Source organism: Dryobates pubescens, chromosome 5, assembly GCF_014839835.1.
Source record: "Dryobates pubescens isolate bDryPub1 chromosome 5, bDryPub1.pri, whole genome shotgun sequence".
NCBI lineage: Eukaryota > Metazoa > Chordata > Aves > Piciformes > Picidae > Dryobates > Dryobates pubescens.
In genome coordinates this window covers 36,410,059-36,431,433 of record NC_071616.1, presented here as the reverse complement: position 1 = coordinate 36,431,433, position 21,375 = coordinate 36,410,059, and the positions used below count along the sequence as shown (strand labels likewise).

At 45.8% G+C, this 21,375-nt stretch overlaps 2 protein-coding genes across 2 annotated transcripts in view; one reads left to right on the top strand and one right to left on the bottom strand.

Annotated features, from left to right (window-relative positions):
- Positions 1 to 582: 582 nt before the first annotated feature.
- On the bottom strand, positions 583 to 2,963 carry ERG28 (ergosterol biosynthesis 28 homolog). Its single transcript, XM_009909392.2, has 4 exons — positions 2,718 to 2,963; positions 2,412 to 2,502; positions 1,265 to 1,383; positions 583 to 1,101 (listed from the first exon to the last, which is right to left on the bottom strand). Exons 1-4 carry the CDS (start codon positions 2,848 to 2,850, stop codon positions 1,022 to 1,024), a joined length of 423 nt encoding a protein of 140 aa, XP_009907694.2. The 5' UTR covers positions 2,851 to 2,963; the 3' UTR covers positions 583 to 1,021.
- A 204-nt stretch (positions 2,964 to 3,167) lies between these two features.
- TTLL5 (tubulin tyrosine ligase like 5) overlaps positions 3,168 to 21,375 on the top strand; it is a 126,804-nt gene continuing 108,596 nt past the window's right edge. Inside the window, exons 1-11 of the mRNA XM_054162016.1 lie at positions 3,168 to 3,275; positions 3,799 to 3,962; positions 6,929 to 7,038; positions 7,525 to 7,607; positions 9,602 to 9,708; positions 10,271 to 10,401; positions 10,953 to 11,035; positions 13,023 to 13,092; positions 13,365 to 13,449; positions 19,871 to 19,972; positions 20,111 to 20,202. Coding sequence (XP_054017991.1) covers positions 3,886 to 3,962; positions 6,929 to 7,038; positions 7,525 to 7,607; positions 9,602 to 9,708; positions 10,271 to 10,401; positions 10,953 to 11,035; positions 13,023 to 13,092; positions 13,365 to 13,449; positions 19,871 to 19,972; positions 20,111 to 20,202 — 940 coding nt within the window. The 5' untranslated portion in view covers positions 3,168 to 3,275; positions 3,799 to 3,885. The remainder of the gene's footprint in view (positions 3,276 to 3,798; positions 3,963 to 6,928; positions 7,039 to 7,524; positions 7,608 to 9,601; positions 9,709 to 10,270; positions 10,402 to 10,952; positions 11,036 to 13,022; positions 13,093 to 13,364; positions 13,450 to 19,870; positions 19,973 to 20,110; positions 20,203 to 21,375) is intronic.

The window sequence follows — 21,375 nt, the reverse complement described above, 5'->3', positions numbered from 1 at the left end:
GAGCAAGGGGGCAGGTGTGTGTGTCTCAAATGGCTTTTCAGAAGTTCTGAGCGTTGTACATTTAATGTGAATGTGCAATGAAATGGGAAACATTCCTATTAAAATGTTGAAACAGTCTACATCTACCTCTGTCTCTTTTAATAGCCTGAAATGTTTTGCAGAATGGAAAAATCATCTTTCTGCTTGGTACTGTTATGCTCTTCTCTTCCCTTCAGTGTTATTCTTTCTTCTGCACGTGCACCATCTTCCTAGCTAGGGCTGATCCTGCTGGCTCCTCCCTACCTTCTGGACACTGCCACCCTGGCAAGCAGGTCTAAGCAACCTTTTCCTCTTTTCTCCATCTTTTCTGTAGTTATAGCTCACTGCAAAGGTGTCTCACAGACACTTAGAACTGCAACAACTTTCTGCAGGTGTGTGTGACGTGAGCAGTCAGACCTAGAATTCTGTGGGAAATGGGGAAAGGTGGGGTTGCTGTAAAGAGAGGTGATTTATCCTGCAACACACAGTAGAGACTGCTGCTTGCTCTGAGGTTGTATTTCATTTATCTGCTGCTGTGTAGCAAAAAGACAATAGGGCTCCACACATTTCTGTCATTTATTAGAAATGGCCCCTGAAGAACACACACATGCAAGTTACACAGTAGTGCCAGGGGCAGCACATGTACTCTCTCTGGTCCAAAGTGTTCAGTGGATCCTGGGTAGCTCTACACCACCTCCTGACAAGTACACTAGGAATTAGTGCACTGGGCATGCCCGGGACAGTGGCTGCTCTCCTCTAAGGAGGCAGTCACCAAACTGCCCCTCTCCACAAGCTCTTACACAAAGTCCTCTGGGACTTGGTCTTTGACATCAGTCTGTTGAAATATTGCTTGGACAAGAATCAACACTTGGTAATGAAGAATGATTGAAAGAGTCCAACATTGATCCACCAGTGGGACTGAAGTTCTGGAGAAGTTCAGCTGAGATTTAATGGAAGTCTGGTAGTAAAACCAGACAATGCTGACCTACACAGGGCCTTGCTTTCAGTTTTTCTTCTTGTTTTGTGACAGTGCTTCTACCTCCAGGTACTGCAGCCCAATCAACATTCCCAAGATAGAGAAACCTGTGATGGAGATAGAAGTTGTGCAGAGAATGCTGCACAGGAGATGAGACACTCCCCCCCCACTATGTCCTCCCTGCCCTTAGCTCATAGCTCCATGGGGCATTTTTCTGGGGGGTCATAGCTCCAAGGAGTTTGTGGGGGGAAGCTGCAGAGCTCTACTTACTTGCTACCATGAGGGGTGCCATAACTCCAATTGTCAAGGCTGCAGTGCGGTAAACGAAGACCTCGGAGAGGAAGTGAACAAGGGCCAGAAAGAAGGTGAAGAGCGTCAGGTAATAGAGGCTGTTGGAGGGCAGAAAGAAACAGGTTATCATGTGGCCCATAGTATGGGTACAAGCATGGCTGAGTGGAAATGAGGCAAACTGTGGCAGCACAGATGACATTTGGTCCCTTTTCTAGTGCAGTGCAAAAGCGGGCAGCAGCTGAGAGGAGAATGGGGCCATGTGTTTAATGGTGCATTGAAAGTCACAGGAATTGTTCAGTCTGAAGGCAGGTGAAGAGGGGAGAGTAAGAATAGGACACTGGTGAAATGAGAAGCACGTATGCACATGAAAAGAGGGTGAGAACTGGATGAGCTGAGAACTGGGTGAGGGACAGGACTGACAACTCATCTTCCCACCTGTGCTCTGCTACCCTCTAGAGGCCACAGTTGTGGAAAGGCAGCAGGTCCAAAAAATCCTATGAAACAACCGTCTTGATGGCTGATAGCAGACTGCCCCCCTATCACTGGCAACCCAATGACATGCTGACAAGCAAACAGGAACTTCTGCTGAAGGGCTGGGAGAGGTGGTCACAAAAGAATGAGTTCTATCAATCTCCAACGCACATGACAGACCCAGAGGCACCCTGCTTGAAAATCCCTCCCAGAAATATTTCTGTTGCCACAGGGAGAAATAGCCTGCCTCAGCATCGGGCTGCATCTCAGGCCCCTTGTCCTCAGTGGTTAAGACTGCTGCAAAGGGACTCTTAACCTGCCACAGCCTTCAGCTGAGCTATCATAGAAAAAGAAGAATCAGTCAGACCACAGCCTTAGCAATTGCTAATTGCAAGAGCAGCAACACCATCAAATGTTTTCCAACCTGGAGCTCAGAAATTTGTAACCAATTTCTGCCTCACCTAAGAAACCGAGAGCTCAGGCATGAAGGAGCAGCAGTTAACACACAAATCCCACAGGGGGACGCTTTCAACCCCGTAAAAAGTACAGGAAGAGCTTTTGATTCCCCACCTCCTCTACGCTGCCCTCTAAGCTAGATGGTCAGGTTGTGACTAGCAAACAAATCAAAGGGTTTCTCCAGTGCTCCTGTACTTACGTCCTGTTGCGGATGTCAATGGCGCAGAGACAGCGGATCACTGAGGACAGCAAGGTCCAGACGCCGAAGGTCCGAGCCTGGAGCCCGTTCACTGCGCAATGAAAGTAGGGGGGAGGGGAGGGGGCACATGGACATCATGCACAGCCTCGCCTGCCTCCCTCCCATCCCCGCCAGGGCGGCGCACGCCGGGGCAGCAGGCGACTCCCGGGCCTGAGCGCAGCCTTCGAGGCGGTGCCCAGAGGAGATCCCAGCATCCACGGCTGGAAGGCGACCTCCAAGACTCAGGGTGGCCGGCGCGGCCCTTACCGAGCCCGGGGCTGGCGGTGTACAGCTTCTCCGAAAGGAAGCTGTGGTCGCGGAAGCTCTGTAGGGTGTTCCCAGCGGCGATGACTGACACCATCACCAGCCAGCTGCGCAGTACGTTGAGGAATCGGCTCATCTTCCCTGCCGACCGGTCGGCCGGCACGAAACCTGCCTGTAAGGATCGGGCCGCAGCCACCACCCGGCGTCGTGTGTCCCCAGACGCGCTCTCACCGGGGCCCGTTCTGCTACCCCCGAGCACGCCGCCGCCTCGCACGCCCATTGGTCGCAGGAGCGACGCTCCTCCCACGTACCACGCTGACGTGAGGCCTCTCCCGCCAATCGAATCCTTCAGCGCTCAGGAGGAGGCTTCACTCCCTGTGGAAGGGGTGGGCGGGAAAACGGCCGGGCGCTCACCTGCCTGTTGCGCCTGCGCGCTGGGGGCGGGCCCAGCGCTCGCCGGTTGTTGTAGTAACGAGGAAGCGGCGGGCGAGGCCCTGGTTGCCTGGCAGCCATCCCCGCTTGCCTCTGCCCTCCCCGCCGGTTGGGGCTATGTCGGATCAGGTAAGGGAAGCTGAGGGAGCTGCTGCCTCAGGGTGAGGGGCAGTTGGTCGCCGGCTCCGGCGTGGTAGTTGCGGCCCCTCTGGCGCTCTTGCCTCTCCCGGGGCCGTCGCGAGGTAGGCCGGGCCCTGGGCGCGGCCGGGCTGCGGGGTCAGTTCCCGGCCCTGTGGAAGTGTTACGGTGTCCCGCTGAGCCCAGGCGGGGGGAGCCTCGGTGCCGGGGAGAAGGCGGCGTTTCCCACTGGGCCAGGCCTGTCTAAGCCTGGTACGGTCCTGCGGCCGGAGACGGGGCAGGGACCCTTCAGTGGTATGTGCTTGAGTGACTCTCACGAGCAGATAGGAGATAATCTGCTGGAAGGTGATGGTTCTTCCTACGCTTTCCTGGCGATGAGATAATTTACAGACTGCAACAAGCTTGGTGATGGTCCTGTGAGAAATATGTATTGACAGGAGGTGGGAGTTAAGTTACCTCATGTCACTTACTGTCCTGCTTAGCTATGCATTTATGCTTTTAATCCTGGTTGCAGGTAACTGCTTTTGAAAAATCCGTTGAATCTGGAGGAAGAACTCTGGGAGGCTGCTGAGACTTTGCTGTATGAAAACTCCCAGAGGAAATGCCAGTTGGGATGGCTCGAGATCTGGAAGAAACTGGCTCATCCTCAGAGGAGGAAGATGATGTAGATGGGTTGAAGTAAGTAGGAAAACCCCTCTTAACCATTTTTATCTCTGTGCTTCCTGCAGGATTTGTACTAATCTGAAAAGACAGTTGCATTCCTTACCCTCCTACCCATTAAGTGGAAGATGGTTTGGGCCCCAAGCCTATAGGCAGGCTACTACATTTGTAGCCTCAAGGACCACTGTATTCATCAGGGTTGAAGGTGGAGCTCTTTTCTTGGCTGCCCTGCCTGTAATTTTATTGCTCTCTTCTGTCATGTTCCTAAAATGGGAATTTTAGTGATGGTATTTAAGCAAACAAAGAAAATGCATGTCCTTTATTCTTTGTGATGTTTATGGTTTTACTTTCCTGTGGAGAATGGAAATGTACAGTAAAATAATATGCAATGCTTTATAGCCTTTTAAAAACCTGTTTTGTAAGCACTCAGCTCCTAGATTTCCTTTTTCTTGCTAGTGAGTCCTTGTTCTGTCTTTGTTTATTAGCTTCTTTTATCTTTGCTTCTGAAGGAGTTGCTCCTTCACTTTTTTCCCAAAATGGAGTTCTTTTTCTGTTTCAGCTGGACCTACTTTAATACCTACTTTAACAACTCCAGTTTGTTTTCTTTTGGATTCTTTTTGCTGCTAGGTGCCCAGTTGCAAACTGCAGTGACTTAAAGTATTTAAAGGAATATTGCTTCATACTAAGTAGCTGGCTCAGACTTGCCAGACACTCACAGATGGAAAGGACTGCCTTCACCTACAAAGTAACAGTGTGTCTGCATCAAGTGACCAAGGGTCATGCTAAGAATGAATGTCACCTGGAGGATTGAGTCCTACTGCAAATCCTCAGGACAGGCTTAACATAAACTCTCCTCCTGTTGCCTCAGCTCATTTCCCACTTATATAAGGCTCTAGCCTGTACTGTAAATTCTGGAAGCTTCTTGGGTCCCTTCCAGCTCAGTACTACTCCTCAGTAGTTAATTTTTAATTTTTTTTTTTTCTTCACTGGTGGTGGAAGCCCATGGGAGTCCTGTGAAGTTATTTTATATGGGTGATACTGGAAATAAATAGGGTTAAGAAGGCTAAGGTTATGCTTAAGAGATGCTACTTACCCCAGCATCAGAAAGTGGCCCTTTTATCTCTGTTCCTGTGCCCTAAGTATGGGAAGTGTTTTGTTTTCTGTAGTTTCTCCAAATATTTGGCAGAAAATGATCTAGCATAGTCTACAGACCAATGTTTCTGTGTAGCTGTCAATCTTTCTATTTCTTCTTGTCTGTGTAGACAAAAATGTGTCTCTTCAACCATTCAGTCTCTTAACTTTTTCATGGTTCCATTTCCTTGTGTAGTGAGTAATAAGCAATCTGAGTTTTATCTGCTTAGGAAGGGTTGACAGGTTTTCTTTCTATGATCTTAGGGTTTTATATAACATTTTATATACTAAGATCTTAATTTTTGGTTTGTCCATGTCCTTAATTCCTCTGAGGAGATGACAGTTACCCATGTAGCTTTGTTGTTTTGGACAGAACCAATCCCTTTACCTTGAAACCTGTAGCTTGAGTGGTTGGCTGGGGGCGTTGTCACTGAATGCTGGCTTATATTCCACTGAAATTAAAAAGGAAGAGCATAAGTTTGCCTGTTGTTTTGAGCTAAGACAAGCCTGTTGTTGTCTCTCAGACTCTGCATGAGTGCCTTTTTGTGCACTTTACAGTCCAGGATTACAATCAGACAGCATGCACTAATTCGCAGTTCTTAAACTGGAGACTGGAACCTGCGTTGGAAGGCCTAGTTGTGTGGATACCAGCAGCTGTGGTTCATCCTGAATGATAGGTCCTGTTTTCAGGCTATAAATGCAGAGAACTGCAGCTGTGAAAATTCATGAGGTTTCCCCCAAATTACCCTCAGTAAAATAAATACAAATTAAACAGAACTCTGACTTAGACTGGCAAAATCAACCCAAGAAGAGGATGATCTGGAAAATTCCCTTTAGAGCTGTGTACCAAGGGTGCCTAGTCTGTGTGTGTGAGTCAGCACAACCACAAAACCACAGCTGAAATGCAAAGAGTAAATTTGTTTTTGTTACCTTGCCAACTGGGGTCTCCCTGGAGCATCACCCAGGCAGAGACAAAAGTGGGGACACAGGCACCGTGGAGCTTGGTCCTTGCTGGAGGATTGCTGAACTTGCTGTATGTGCCTCGTTTTGAGGAGACAGAGTTTACCCTTGTGCTTTGAGCTTTCCCGCAGCAGGGCAGGGATCTCAAACAAGTTTGATAGGGTGCCTCAATCTGTCAGACCTATGCTATCTGAGCACAGATGTTCTGATTGTCACACATGCAGGGATAGAGAACAGTTAGGATGGTATTAAGGGACTGGAGCATTGCCTTATGAAGAAAGGCTGTGAGAGACCTAGGGCTTATTAGTCTGGAGAGGACAAGATTGAGAGGGCATCTAATAAATGTATATAAATATCTGAGGGCTGGGTGTCAAGGAGGAAGGGACAGTCTCTTCTCGCTTGTGCCCTGTGATAGGACAAGGGGCAATGGATGTTAACTACAGCACAGAAAGTTCCACCTCAACATGAGGAAGAAATTCTTCACTGTGAGGGTCAGAGCACTGGAGCAGGCTGCTCAGAGAGGCTGTGGAGTCTCCTTCTCTGGAGACTTTCAAGACCCACCTGGATGCATTCCTATGTGACCTATGCTTGATTCTATGGTCCTGCTCTGGTAGGGGGAGTTGCACTTGAAGATCTCTGGAGTTCCCCTCCAACCCCTAACATCCTGTGCTCATCTAGAGTGTATTTTTGTGCACCCCAGCTGCAAGTCACTTGAGCATGTTTGCAGGCCTCCTCATCAATTTTCCATTGTTTCCCCACAGCGTGTTTGCCTGCGTCCTGTCTGCAGGGCAGGTGGGCAAGCACGGGCAAGTACAGAGAATTGCTGTGGCCTCATTGTAAGTGCTGTGTGTATGAGGCTCAGCAGTTGCTTATGCTGACTGTTGCCATTTCAGGGATCATCCATGTATCAGGTGGACCGGTGGAGGTTGCAGGCGGATCCCTGTCTTGGTGTTTCATGCTGAAGCCATTCTGACCAACGACAGCTACCTCCGCCTGATTGGAGGTGAGTACAACTTCATACCATTTTTTTGCCTGAGGGCATGAGGTGAAAATCTCATAGTTGATGTTCTCTTCTCTTTGTGGTGGGGAAGAGGACAGATTAGGAAGGAAATTACAATTGTCTCTGAGCACTGAGATGTTCCAAAAGGCTTGATCAGCTGGCAAATGTTTTTCGTGTCTTTGGGTTGTGACAGATGTCTATAATTGTCCCTCTGTTGGGCCCTGATGTGTTTTGAGTTGAAACTATCTGCTTGCAAATTGATCTTGGAGGCCATGTCAGAACCTATGACCAGAATACAAATTTGCTACTCTGTAGTGAAGAACTTAAACCCAGTCTTTGCCTGCTATGTGAATGCTCCACTATGGATTAACTGCTGCTGTAGTGTGCTGAGTCCTGTGAGGCTCTTCTGTCTTCTTTGGTAGCACAGGCAACTTTGGTTTGTTCTTGTAGCTGCAGAGTCTAATACTGTGTCTCTTGCCCTCTTAACAGAGCGCTACCACTTGTCCTACAAGATTGTGCGGACAGACAGCCGCCTGGTCCGAAGCATTCTGACTGCCCACGGGTTCCATGAGGTGAGTGCAAGGATCTTCAGATCTAATTATGTGCTGGGCTGGGAAGTGGTGGTAATGATTGATAACAATGACAATGATGATTATGTTTTGGGTTTTGCTGGTCTTTTGTTTTGTTTTTTTAATGTACTCTGTAGGGTTAGAACTAGCACTAAGAGAGTTGGGGTTGTTCAGTTTGGAGAAGAGAAGGCTCTGAGCAGACTTTATTGTAGCCTTCCAGTATCTGAAGGGGGCCTACAAGAAAGCTGGTGAGGGACTTTCTAGGGTGTCAGGTAGTGATAGGAATATGGGGGAATGGATCCAAGCTAGGGGAAGGTAGATTTAGATTAGATGTTAGGAAGAAGCTCTTCACCGTAAGGGTGGTGAAACACTGGAACGGTTGCCCAGGGAGGTGGAGGAATTTAAGGCCAGGCTGGATGTGGCTTTGGGCAACCTGATCTAGTGCAAGATGCCCCTGCCCATGGCGGGGGGTTTGGAACTAGATGATCCTTGAGGTCCCTTCCAACCCTGACAATTCTGTGATTCTATGAGGTGGTGGGTTTTTTTTTTACATACTCTGCTAAGTCAGGCAGGAAGTATGTTGTGATTTTGCTCTCTCAAAGGAGTACCCTTTAGCCTTAAGCCTGCAAAATTAGGGAAGAAGTGATGCTGGAGTTGGGTCATGTGTTCTTTTTTTGCTTTTAAGGCGTCATCGCACGCCCTTGGGGAGAGCTGAAGGATTTAATCCCTCAGCCTTTGCCAGCTCATGAATGTATTGACGTAGCATTTCACATTTACCTTCTAACATGGTCTTGCTCTAATGAATGTCCTATACACCAGAAGATGTGTGGGTGGTGGATTTTCTTCTCAGTAACACCAAGTTAAGGAACTGGTCTCCCAAATTTCTTGAAGCAATAGAAAATTCTTTACAAGTTGGGTTTAAGTAGGCTACAAAAAGAACAAACCCACAAGTTTGTTTAGAAAAATATGGCATGGCTCTTTCCCTGCACTTCTGTACAGTAGGACAGGAGTCTGGCTGGAGTTGCCCTAATATTTGAGACAGGTAGAGGAGGTTGTCTTAAGTTAGAATTGCTTTAGCCTCATAAACAAAAGGTCACAGTCTCTAGGACAAGTGGTAGTGCTTTTCATTAGGAAGAAATTCATCATAGAGAGAGTGGTTGCCCATTGGAACGTGCTGCCCGGGGAGCTGGTGGAGTCACCATCATTGGAGGTGTTTAGGAGAAGACTTGATGGGGTCCTTGGTTGCATGGTTTAGTTGATTAGAAGGTGCTGGATGATGGGTTGGATGCGATGATCTTGAAGGTCTCTTCCAACCTGGTCCATTCCAATGGGGCCAATGGCATCCTGGCCTGCATCAGGAACAGTGTGGCCAGCAGGAGCAGGGAGGTCATTCTGCCCCTGTACACTGCACTGGTTAGGCTGCACCTCGAGTACTGTGTCCAGTTCTGGGCCCCTCAGTTTAGGAAGGATGTTGACTTGCTGGAACGAGTCCAGAGAAGAGCAACAAAGTTGGTGAGGGGTTTGGAACATAAGCCCTACGAGGAGAGGCTGAGGGAGCTGGGGTTGCTTAGCCTGGAGAAGAGGAGACTCAGGGGTGACCTTATTACTCTCTACAACTACCTGAAGGGAGGTTGTAGACAGACGGATGTTGGTCTCTTCTCCCAGGCAAGCAGTACCAGAACAAGAGGACACAGTCTCAGGCTGCGCCAGGGGAGGTTCAGGCTGGATGTTAGAAAAAAGTTCTCTACAGAAAGAGTGATTGCACATTGGAATGGGCTGCCTGGGGAGGTGGTGGAGTCGCCATCACTGGAGGTTTTTAGGAGAAGACTTGACGGGGTACTTGGTGCTGTGGGTTAGTTGCTTGGGCGGTGTTGGATTGGTTGATGGGTTGGACGCGATGATCTTGAAGGTCTCTTCCAACCTGGTTTATTCTATGTATTCTATGTATTCTATATTCATTCTGTTTTCATGTGTGATGTTTTTGTGTTGCTTTTCAGGTGCACCCCAATAGCAGTGATTATAATCTCATGTGGACAGGATCACACTTGAAGCCCTACTTGCTGCGTTCCCTTACAGATATTCAGAAAGTCAATCATTTCCCTAGGTAAGGCCTTGGTGCCTTGGTACCATGTTTTGCTGACCATCTTTCTGATGGTTTGCAAAAATTTGAACATAAACAAAAGAGCAACCAGAATATACATGATACTGAAAACTCAATGCACTGGGCCTGTGCCATGTGCTGGCTTTGTTCTAAACAGGCTTTGAGTTGAAGCACTGTGGCCTCAATACTGGAATTTATTTTGTTTCAAGTTTTTCTTTATTTGGTGGTATAAGTATTTGGCACTTTAGGCTCTTAGTTACAGAGAGTCATATATCACCTGCTAAAGCTTCTGAACCCCATTGTAACTGTTTGCTGTGTTTCAGTCCTGCCTTGGGAATTGCAAGAGGTGCTACAAACAAGGATGAATATTAATATGGGACCACAGGACTGAGAGAGTAGAACTGAAGAGTAGTGACAGATTACGGGTTAGACATCTGGCAGGTCTACAGATGGTTGTGTAGCTTGGATGAAGGGTTGCTGTAATGTGTCTGAAGGGTTGCTGTAATGTGTCTGTTAGTTTTCCATGTGGGCAAAAAATAGCTAGTCTCTTGTTTGGGGACTTCAGGTCATATGAACTGACACGAAAGGACAGACTATACAAGAACGTCAGTCGTATGCAGCTGGCCCATGGATTCAAGACATTCCATATCCTACCTCAGACCTTTATCCTCCCAACAGAGTACCAGGACTTCTGCAGTAAGTGAATGGCTGATGGTGCTCAGACCTGAAGCAAAATAACTGGGTGGGGGTAAGGAAATTACTTTTAATAATCTAGCCCATTGATTATGCCAGTGGTCAAGGCAACAAAATTAGGGGAGGCTGGAAAGATGGTAGAGAAGGCCCTCGTGATTCTTTTTATAATTTCTGCTCTGTGCCTGTTTCAAGAAGCTGATGTGGGCTTAAGGCTTCAGCTCTTTGTGCATAGTGTTGATAATCAACTTTACAATAACCTTGACTGCTATCAGGGGGTACTGAAGAGAAAAGTGCCTAAAGGAGGCATAGGACCCAGAAATTAATCTATTGGAGTAGCAGGAGGGGCTTCAGGGAGGGGATGTAATAATTGCAGTGAGTCCCAAGGGGTGAAAACATCAAAAAAAGGACATTTAAACAAACAAACAAAAAAGTAGACTTTGATCTCCTCATGGAGTTCTCTAAACCTTAGTGTAGGCAATGTTCTTGATTCTTGCTCCCTTGTAAATAAGCAAAATGGAAGATGTTTCAGAGTTGTGCTGTTTTGTTTTTACCAGATACCTATTCTAAGGACAGAGGCCTATGGATAGTGAAGCCTGTGGCCTCTTCCAGAGGTCGAGGTGTCTACCTGATAAACAATGTAAGTGCTCAGCAAAAGGACTGCTCTTCATTGTCTGCAAAAGTATGCCAGCCACTGGCTCTGCTCTGGGTTTCAACCACACTTTGGTGAGCAGCTTGACAGTCCTGTGCAGCTGTCAAAGCCTGCCTGGGTCAATGCTGCATAATCAAAAGCAATCTATTTCTTTGTATCATGTGATTGTTGTACAGCCTACTTTCAAGCCTTAGCTTATTAGGAGCAAGTTCATGCTCCTGAGACAGTTTGGGAAGCTGTGCTGCTTCATACTCTCCTTGTGTCTGACAGTAGGCTGGCCTTGGGAAGATTCCCAGAACTTTCCTTGGTTGTTTCCCTGTGTGACCTAAACAGTCCTCAGTCTCTTTGTCTCCCTCTTCCCTTGGAAAAGAACAGTTAAAATGAAACCTTATGTGACACAGTAGGATGTGTATCAATCTTAGAGCTGTGTTGTCTAAATGCCAACATGCCCTTACTGAGGTGTAATGGGGATGATTCTTTGAATTCAGTGTGCTGGTAATAGTGTCTTTTGCCCATTGTGGGCTTTGCAGGGAGCTAGGTTGTTGTAGGTAAAAAATGCATCTGGGCAGGAGCCAAACACATGAGGGAATTCCAATAAATATTCTCAGCAGCCAAACTGACTGGTGAGTCATTTTGCTTTCACTCACTCAAGCACCTTTAACCTCTCCTGCACTGAAGGGGGGAGAAGGGGGTCATGCTGCCTCATCTGTTCTTTGCTTGGCTCACCTCCCTTAAAAGAGGGGAGTGATTTGCTGAGTGTATGAGGTAAGTGTTTCCAGAGCTACACTCAGCTTTTTCCTTGCTTGAAAGAGAGGAACGAGCTCAGGCTTCTTTGTCAGTTGGCCACGAACTGGGGAAAAGACCCTTCTGGGAGCAATCTCCCTTTGTGCTTATCTGTTTGAGAAACACTTCATCTAGTTTGGCCTAAAGACTATGGTTTCCTTCAGTGTGATGCCATTAAGGGAGTGTTCTCTAATCTCAATACAAAAGTGTTTTAAAAACCAAACCAAGACACAGACAAAATCAATTAAGAAAACCCCAAACCAATAAAGCCCTATCCCCCTGCCCCCAAAATCCCAAACACCACCACAAAGCAACCAACCCCCCTAACAACAAACCCTGAATTTGTGTGGTTGCACAAGAGGTGCAAGAGGTTGTCGCTTCTGTGTGATGTGCTGAGGGAAGTTGAGGTTGCTCCCTCATGCTTGTGTGTGTGCACTCTGTAGGCCTAGGCCTCCTGCTTGTGATGCTGGTGATGTGGCTGAATACCTGCAAGCTTGAATAAAGGCAGCATGGTGGGGTCCTCTTGGCTCTTTTGCAAGTGGAAGGCAAGAAACTGTTTTGATCACATGAATATGTGATGTACATTTGTCATAACTTTCTGCTCTGAGCTATGAGGGTAGTATCTTCCTGGTACAGTAGCCCCTGCTGTGAACTGAATCTCCTTAGGAGATAGGTAAGCATGTAGGCAGGAGGCTGAATAACAGCCCAGGATCTACTCATAAAGTTGAAGAGGGTTTTTTTGTCAGTTGTGGATTCCTTACCACCTCTAGTTACATACTCTATCCAGTGTCTTCTAAACCTCTCCTCCATGTGTTTGATTAAACACTTGAGAAGCAGAAAGAATGACATTCACTTTTTAGATGTGTTTTTTGCCTGCCTGTTTTACATGATTGCCATGGGGCTGTTAAATCTGTATTCTCCTCTAAAGAGCACTTAACTGACAGATTCAATGGGCAGTGTGTTTTTGGCAGTTCTCAGGCTTCTGATTAGAATCTAACCTATCTTAAGTGTGTTGTGACTGATGGTGGTGTATTTTCATTTTGGTTTTGTTTCCTGCCTCCCCAAACACAGCTGTTGGTGCAGAGTGGCTTTATGAGGGGAAGGTTGGAAAATAATGTGGTAGGTTTGATCTGCTCATCTTATTCTTTAAGCCTCCTGGTTTTTCAGTTTTGGATTCTCTGTTCTTCTGTAGCCAAACCAGATTGTCCTGAAAGACAACATCCTGGTTTCTCGTTACATCAGCAACCCCCTGCTCATAGACGGTGAGTGTGCTCAGGAGCTGCTTTTCTCTCTTCTCCCAGCCCCACACCTGAGGATCTCTGCAATTATGCCAGAGTTTAGTGGCATAATTGAGTGCTCTATCTTTTGCTAGTACCAGAAAAATTCTAACTAGAGAATTCCTTAATCTGGAAGCTTTCCAACAGGGAAAGCAGCAGATAATGGTGTATTGCTCTCAGTCTGTTGAAGTGGTTCAGCTGGATCTGATGTCTGAGAAGATATTTGCAGTCACTGACTTTTGGCACCTGTGTTCCAGATTTCAAGTTCGACGTGCGCCTCTACGTTCTGGTTACATCCTATGATCCCCTTGTCATCTATCTCTACGAGGAGGGATTGGCCAGGTAGGGGAGATGTCTTCTTTCTCTGTGTACCTGCACATGGTGATCCAGAGATGTCTTGCCTTCCCTCTGTATTCCTTACACAGCTGCAAGTGAGGGAAGTGCCAGACAGCGAGCTCTGCAGAGTTTAAGCGTCTGGTGCTTTGTGATGCTGTGTGTCGGTTTTCTTTATATAGATCTTTGGGGATGGACTTTTTTACACATGTAGTAAAGAAAGCAAGTTCTCAACTCTGAATGGCCTAGGATTGATAAGATGCTCTGAAAATGGGCTATCCATAGCAGGCCTCCAAAACAAGATTTGTGCCATCATTAGTGTCTTAAAGGTAGATCTTCTGAGTGTGACAAAAGTGTTTACTTCTGGAAAAATCCACCTCTGTAAGGGGCAAGCATGAGGTGGTTTGCTTACTGTTGTCAGTAATTGCTGTGTCCTGTTGTGCCTGAAAATACTTTTCTGGAAGATGATAGTCTCATTGGTCCAGAAGGTGTTATTGGTAGCAAGATTGCAGATCTTAGGTAAAAAGTCTCTTAAAGTAATGCTCTGATTTCTTGGAGTTTGTGAATTGGTGTCCCTGCTCCATAACGTGAATGCTGGCTGGCTGACTGGCTGATGTTGTTCTTTTGAGGTTGAGAATATTACCTCTAGAGCTTGAAACAGTATTGCAACCAGCCCTGAATGGATACTTTTGTTAACAAATAAATTTTCTTTCTGAGTGTTCATCCAGAAGCATCAGGCTCAGCAATTCTAGACTCTCTATCTCGGTAAGATCTCAGGTGACAGTAATACTTGCAAATTACTTTTCAGTGTCCTAAAATCCTTAGCGATCTTACATGTGTTTTGATTCCATTTGTTTAAACTCTAATCAACTCTGGAGCATGTGCTGTCCATGTGCATGGCAAGTGGAACATATATGCAGCACACCATTTGTTCAAACTCTAATCAAGACTGGAACATGTTCTGTCCACATACGTGGCAAGTGGAAGATACATGCAGCACACCTCAGAACACATCTAATAGCAGTTTACCATTTCCCTCAGATTGCATCCCAACTTACAGCTGTCTGTTGAGAGGTAGCTATTATGTGGAGACTGTAGCACTGGGTATCTCAGTAATACTGTGTGATACAGTCAGCTGTGCCAGTACAGCTGTGGGCTGGTGTAGATGGAATAATGGGATGTTATCTCTGGTCCAAGGACAGTACTGACTCTGGAGGGTAACTCTAGTTCTGTTACTAAACTTCATCTAGCCATGGAGCACTTTCAGCTCTAGTGTCAACTATGGCTAAAGGCTTGAAGAGAGACTTGTAGTTGAATGCTTTCACATGGTAGATAGGCATTTGTTGCAACCAGTGTCTTTAATTTCCTTTAAACCTTTCCCTTCTTCTGTGGCTGGCTGTGCAGCGAGTGCTGGCAAGCTTTTCTTGGAGGTCACTCCAATCTTCAGAAAGGGCAAGAAGGAGGAGCCAGGTACCTGTAGGCCAGTCAGCCTCACCTCTGTCCTGGAGAGGTGATGGAACAGGAGCAGCTTGTTCATGGCACCATCTCAAAGCATGCTGGGGAAAAGAGGCTTATCACGAGTAGACTTCCCATTGGTGAATCTGTATTGACATGCTTGACCAGTCTGATAGCTTTTTATGGTGGCATAACTAGATGGATAAACAAGAGGAGAGCAGTGGACATGGTCTCCCTCAACTTTATCAAGGCTTTTGGCAGTGTCTCTCATGGCATCCTCGCAGCTAAGCTTAAGAAGTGTGGATTGGATGATTGGGTGGTGAGATGGATTGGGAACTGGTTGAAGGATAGGGTTCAGAGTTGTGGTCAGTGAGGCAGAGTCTAGTTGGAGGCCTGTGGCTAGTCGTGTCCCCCAGGGGTCACTACTGGGTCCAGCTCTATTCTATGTCAATGATCTAGATGAAGGGATAGAGTGTACCCTCAGCCAGTTTGCTGATGGTACTAAACTGTGAGGAGTGGCTGATGTGCCAGAAGGCTGTGCTGCCATCCAGTATGTCCTGGACAGTGTGAAGTCCTGCATCTGGGAAAGAACACTTCATGTATCAGTACAGGTTGAAGGCTGATTTGTTGGAGAGCAGCTCTGAGGAAAAGGACCTGGGAGTCCTGGTGTGCAGCAGGAGATGACTATGAGTCAGCAGTGTTCCCTTGTGGCCAAGAAGCCATCCTGAGCTGTATCAAGAGGAGTGTGGCAAAGCAGGTCAAGAGAGGTGACTTTCTGTAGGTGAAACTGTCTTGGCAGGGGGGTTACACGACACGATCTCCAGAGGTCCCTTCCAATCCCTACCACTCCGTGATACTGTGGTAACAGCCAAGCGCGAGCAGAGGTTGTCGCAAAACTTTCGTGTGGCCTCCAGATGGCGCTAGTGGTCTCTTGCGAGTTGGTGTTTTGCTTTTTTTTTTCCCCCTCCTACCCTGGATTTGCAAATTGAGTTGGTGTGGGGTAAGGAACCTCGAGCTGCTGGATTCTGGCTTCCTATTTAGCTTTTTTTGCCTTCCATGCAAGAGTATGAATTCAGTACTGTACCGGGAGAAACCCTTTTGTTGCTTCACACAATATGTAATGTTTTGATTTAAAGCTGTGTGGAAAAAAACTGTGTGGGAAGATGGAAATGCTTTAATCATTGGGACTGGAAGCTGTTTTTTCATTCTTAAGAAAAAAACCAACCCACACTCCTTAGAAGTGGAAGCAATTTGTAGAAGAGAGCTGGAAGGTAGGATCAGGCCTTAGAATCAAAGGTGCTACTGGAGCTATCTAAGGGGAAATCTGCCAGCAGAACAAAGGAATCACTTTAGGACCTCCATAATGCTTGTGGTGCACTGTGATGAATCCAATGTTTTGAGTTTGCTTTCTGAAGGGAGGTAGTCTCTGAAGTGTAGTCAAGGTGACCTCTTTTGGGTTGTTCTCTTAATATTTTTTTTTTTTTGCCTTTTATTAGTCTGTCTGAAATGTAATACTCCCCTCTGGTGGTGTGCTTTGCATGTTCCAAGTAGAAGAGGAACCTGACTTTCAGTAAAGTTAGTGACCTCTACCAGAAAAGGAGTGCTATCAGGAAACTATAAGATGAAAAGCTTTTTGAAAGGATCAGATGGTATTATACAGTTCTGATGTTTGATTAGATACTTCCTTAGGCATGGTTTCTCTTGACGTAGCTAGGCTTGTCATGACATGATCTAGAATGGAGTTTCAAGAGAAGAAAGGGATTATGGAACCAGCATGTGTAACTTTTGTTTCCCTTTCCATATGGAAGAAGGAAGAAAAAGTTTCCTTTGAAGGGGATATGAAGGGTATATACCCAAAAGTGAGTATCGAAGCCTTCAGCTATTGTTGCTTGGTTTGTGCTGGAGGTACTGAATGACTGATTTGCCCTGGCCAAAGTACTCTCTCAGTACAATATTTTCAGATGCAGACCTCGTTTTAAAACATTTTGGATTTTGTTTTGTTTATCCCTTAAAAGAACATTGAGTAGAACTTAAGAAGTGCTGATGTTGCTGAGTAGATTCTTTTTGTGGTCACTTCCACCCAACTCCCTGTAAAATAAGCTGTATTTATTAGGGATAGAGCTATAGGGATCAGTCATATATCAGTCTTCTGGAGAGGGGCCCTAAAATGAAATGATGAAAGAGGCCCCCAGAATGAAATGGGAAAAAGAATGGAGCCCCCAAATGACATTGGCAGAAGAGCAGTCCTGGCACGAGACTGGAACAGAGACTGCCCCTGAAGAGAAATTAGAACAAGAAGGGCCCCCAAAAAGAAATGATCCTCTCAGAGACTGCAAGATTTCTCAAGAGTTCATTCTAATCTCAGATTAACTCCTGGAAGATTTTACAAGCATTGAAGTTTTCATACTTTCAGTTCTTGCTGCAAGGCCTCTTCCTGTAGCCTTCGTGTCTCCTAAAATAACGTGTGAATTCCTGTTGAGCAAGACATTCTGTAGCATGCCACTCTTGTCTTCCTGGGAGAGAACAAGCATAGTGGAGGAGCAGCCTTTTAGCTACAGTGGAGTATACAGCTAGTGAAGTATATTATGAAAAGCTGTAGAACTGTGGAGTACTGAAGGTAATTGGAACTGATATTTCAGTGGTAGTAAGGCTCTGCCATCCCAAGCAAGTGTGAAACACAAGGTAAGGGATATGTATTGAAACAGGAATGGATTACATGTAGAACAAGCAAACGGTTGCAGCTGGAGTGGATGATCATTGTGGGTCCCTTCCAACTGAAACCATGATACTTAACTCGGTGGTGTGTCCTTGTCTGACAAACATTGCCACAAATAGTGTTATCCTCTGCTTGATGTTTCATGGTTTTATTTATTTTGCTGGGGTTTCTTCATAAGTTTTGTGGCCTGCTTCTAACATGGAGGCACCACACGCTTTCTGACTGCATCTTAACACTCTCTTTTATGTCTGGAAGAGGATGTACCTGTGTCTCATTGAAAGCTGGCATCTTTCCATATTTACTCAACTGGCTGCTCAATCAGATCTGCAAAGTGATCTGATTTGCCTGTGGCTGTGTATTTTGTGGAGCAGACTGAGTGGCTGGAGTGTCCAACTGAGCAGGTGATGAGCTTTTAGCTGCAGTGCATCCTTAGGCTGGCAAAGGCTGATTGTGTAACTGCACCTTTAGAAAGCAACTTTTGCACAAGATTTGGTTTAAAACACATTAAACTGGCATGGCAATCAAGAGAAACAGTCCTGCACTCTTCCACTGGCTACTGCTCCCATTGTCATATCGACCTGACCCTTTCCTTGCACAGTTATGTGATCAGTTTCCATCTAGCTGCCCAGTGCAAACTGAAATGGAGGGGTAGCAACTGTACTAGCAGTTGGTTTCAGTAAGCTCCTCCTCTTCTCTCCAAGTTTACATTGCTGTAGCATTCATTGAAGTCTTTCTTAAAGAGGTGTGCTCTTGATAGGATTGCTTACATTGCTTCAGTGCAATTTTGTACTCTATTCTTATGCTTATTCAGGATCTCCTGGTGTCCATTGTATTGTGTCACCACAAGCATTTCTCTACCCCTGCAGCAAAATGACCTGGCTTGCTAAACAGCTTAGCAAAAAATGCTGGTTTAGGTGGCTCACTGTGCAGGACAGACACTCTCATGACAGTATTGTGCAGGTAGAATGAAGGTGGATAGCTAAAGAAAGAATATGCATGGCTTAAGTCTGGGTGGCCACTGAAGGAGAGGGGGATGATATCTTACCAAGCTGCAACTTTGTAGATGGAGCAGGAAGCTGGTCTACCTTTGTCCTTTTGCACTCTTCTGCCTCCTCCTCAATACAACCCCAAAATCCCTCAAACACCTTACAAACCAAAAATCCATTTTTCAACTGGACCAAATCCTTGATTTATTTCAATACAAATATCTCTGATGGTACTGTATGGCTGAGGGTATGGTGAGAGGCTACTTGTTTACAGAACAGGTCATGCATCTTAATCAGGAGGTTACCACTGTTTCCATAACAAACAGACTGATTTAAATGTGATAGTCTTGGCTGTAACAGGGTTCATTGGAAGGCTAGATAAGCTTGTAGCAGTGTCTTGCTCTGATTGTGATCTTTCCTATAGTCTCTTTCACTGTATGCAGCTAGATGACATCTTTGAGATCCAGAAGGGCTGTGCCATTTCTGAGCATGGCCACACCTTGGAGCAGATGCTGCTTGTTGGACAAATTGCTTTGCCCTTAGGTTGTACCTGGTTTCCTGGATGCCCCTTGAAAAAGAGGTTTGGCAGTTGTAGTCTGTGGTGGTGGTAGAAATCTCTTCCTTCTTGTGGTGGGACCAATGGGATTATTTGGACCTTATCATTATTTTTGTTTTGCATCCAATGGTAATTTATTTACTTTCTATCCCTTTTCTACTCAATCTGTGGGAAATTTCCTAGGTATCAGCCTAAAACTACCACACTGCTCTTGGCTTTTCCAAAGTCATCCTTGGAGTACACAAGAAGTGACCTGTGCTTGTATGAAACTTCAGGAAATATTGGCTTTGTTATGTATACGTAGCAGGATTGCTCTGAATGTCTGCATTTCCCAGCACCAGTGAATATTACCTGTTTGTGGGAGGTTCTGCTGTGAAATTGAGGGGCCTGTTTGGTCAGAATGCCTGAGGACCACAAATCTATGCAGTTGAGAGAAAAATATGCCTAGCATGATGTGCACCATAGTAGCTTGTGAAAACTACCAGGAGAACAGATAGAGCTTCCTGCTCTAAGACACCCAAAAGGAAACTAAATGCACCTGGATATGGCCTTTGAGGATCAAATGTATCTTTCATGAGGCAAGTTTACATTTAATGAAGTTTCATTAGCTGTGTTCTCTGCCTAGCTGCTATTGTTGAGCAGTCTGTGTAATAAGTGATATTTAGCCAGCAGGTCACTTGATCAAGATATGCTGTGGATCTTTATTCCTCTTTGCAGGTTTGCAACAGTGAGGTATGACCAGGCCTCCAAGAACTTTAAAAACCAATTCATGCATCTGACCAACTACAGTGTCAACAAGAAGAGTGGAGATTATGTCAGGTACTTGACTGAAAAATGTAACTTCATCTCTAGAGGTTGTGTCCGTATACCTAAGCTGGTCTAAGGCTGATGCAGGTCCATAGAGGCTAGTGCTGTCATTTTGCTTCTTTCATTTGTTTGTTTGTTTGTTTGTTTTAGCTGTGATGATCCCGATGTAGAGGATTATGGAAACAAGTGGAGCATGAGTGCAATGCTGAGGTACTTAAAACAAGAGGGGAGAGACACCTCAGGTCAGTACAGATCTTGTTCTTTTACTCCTTTGTTGGATCTTAATCATCTCAATAGTGTGAAATGTAAGAAGTCAGGGAAGAACCCCAGCAAGTCCCATTTAGCACCAGAGCAGGGTGGAGTGAAGCATTGTTCCTTGCAGCTCACTCACTAGAGCTGTGCATTTATTCTCTATCCCTAATGATGAGTCCTATCCCCAGAGATGAGGCCTACCCCTTTTCTTTTGCAAGTAATATTCTGGAACTTTCTTAGGGCATGTTTCTTAATATTTTACCTACATTTCCCATTTCTTAAGGTCATTCCATTCCTTCTAAAAGCTTCCCTCCCTCTACTGCTCCCATGGCCTGTTCAATCTGATGAGTGACCATCTTCTGGAGAACTGTGCCAGTTTGAATGACTCTTGGATGTGGTGTCATCTTTCCATGGCTCAGGTTTTTGCTGGGTGTTTTCATTCCAGTCTGTGTTTCATGTAAAATAGCTCCCTCTGCCACACCTTTGCCAGGTCTGCTGGGAGTAAATGCATCTGCAGAGCAGAATCCACGTATCCTTCAAGGGATAAATTTACCTGTGGTACTGAGGCATCAGTAGCGCTACTGATAGCAGCTCTGCCCCTATTGCAAATATTGCCAGGGAACACCTAGATGTTGGAGGAAGGGGTTTTGAATATGACTTTCAGATAGAAGTGGAATGTTTTCCTGTCATAGGTGTGTATGGCTGTCCAAGCACATGCACTGTATGTTTTCAGTAAGCAGTGTGCACAGAGTTATTGATGAATTTTCACACTCCACCCCAACCTAAAGTGCACCTATAAAGCATGCAAAGTAAGCAAACTACTAAGTAATGCAAGCAGTTTCTCCAACTATCCATTACAAGGCTTCTTGCACCTTTCTCTGATGCATCTGGTTCTGGTCATAGGGAGGCAGAATGCTGACTGGAAAGTGCTGTCCTTGCCTGGGCTGGCAAGATTTTGTGCTCTGAGATGTTGGTGTGCACTTACACGTTCTCATGCTGTGTTGCTTTCACATAGTTGTCTTCTGGCACAGAAGTTCACATCTGAATTTGCTTGCATGCTGCTGTGTAATTATTCAGGGCCCTGCACGTCGTCATCTGAACGTGAGAAATAGCAATGTTAGGCCTAAACCGACCTTTCTAGTCAAGTGGTTTGTACTAAATGT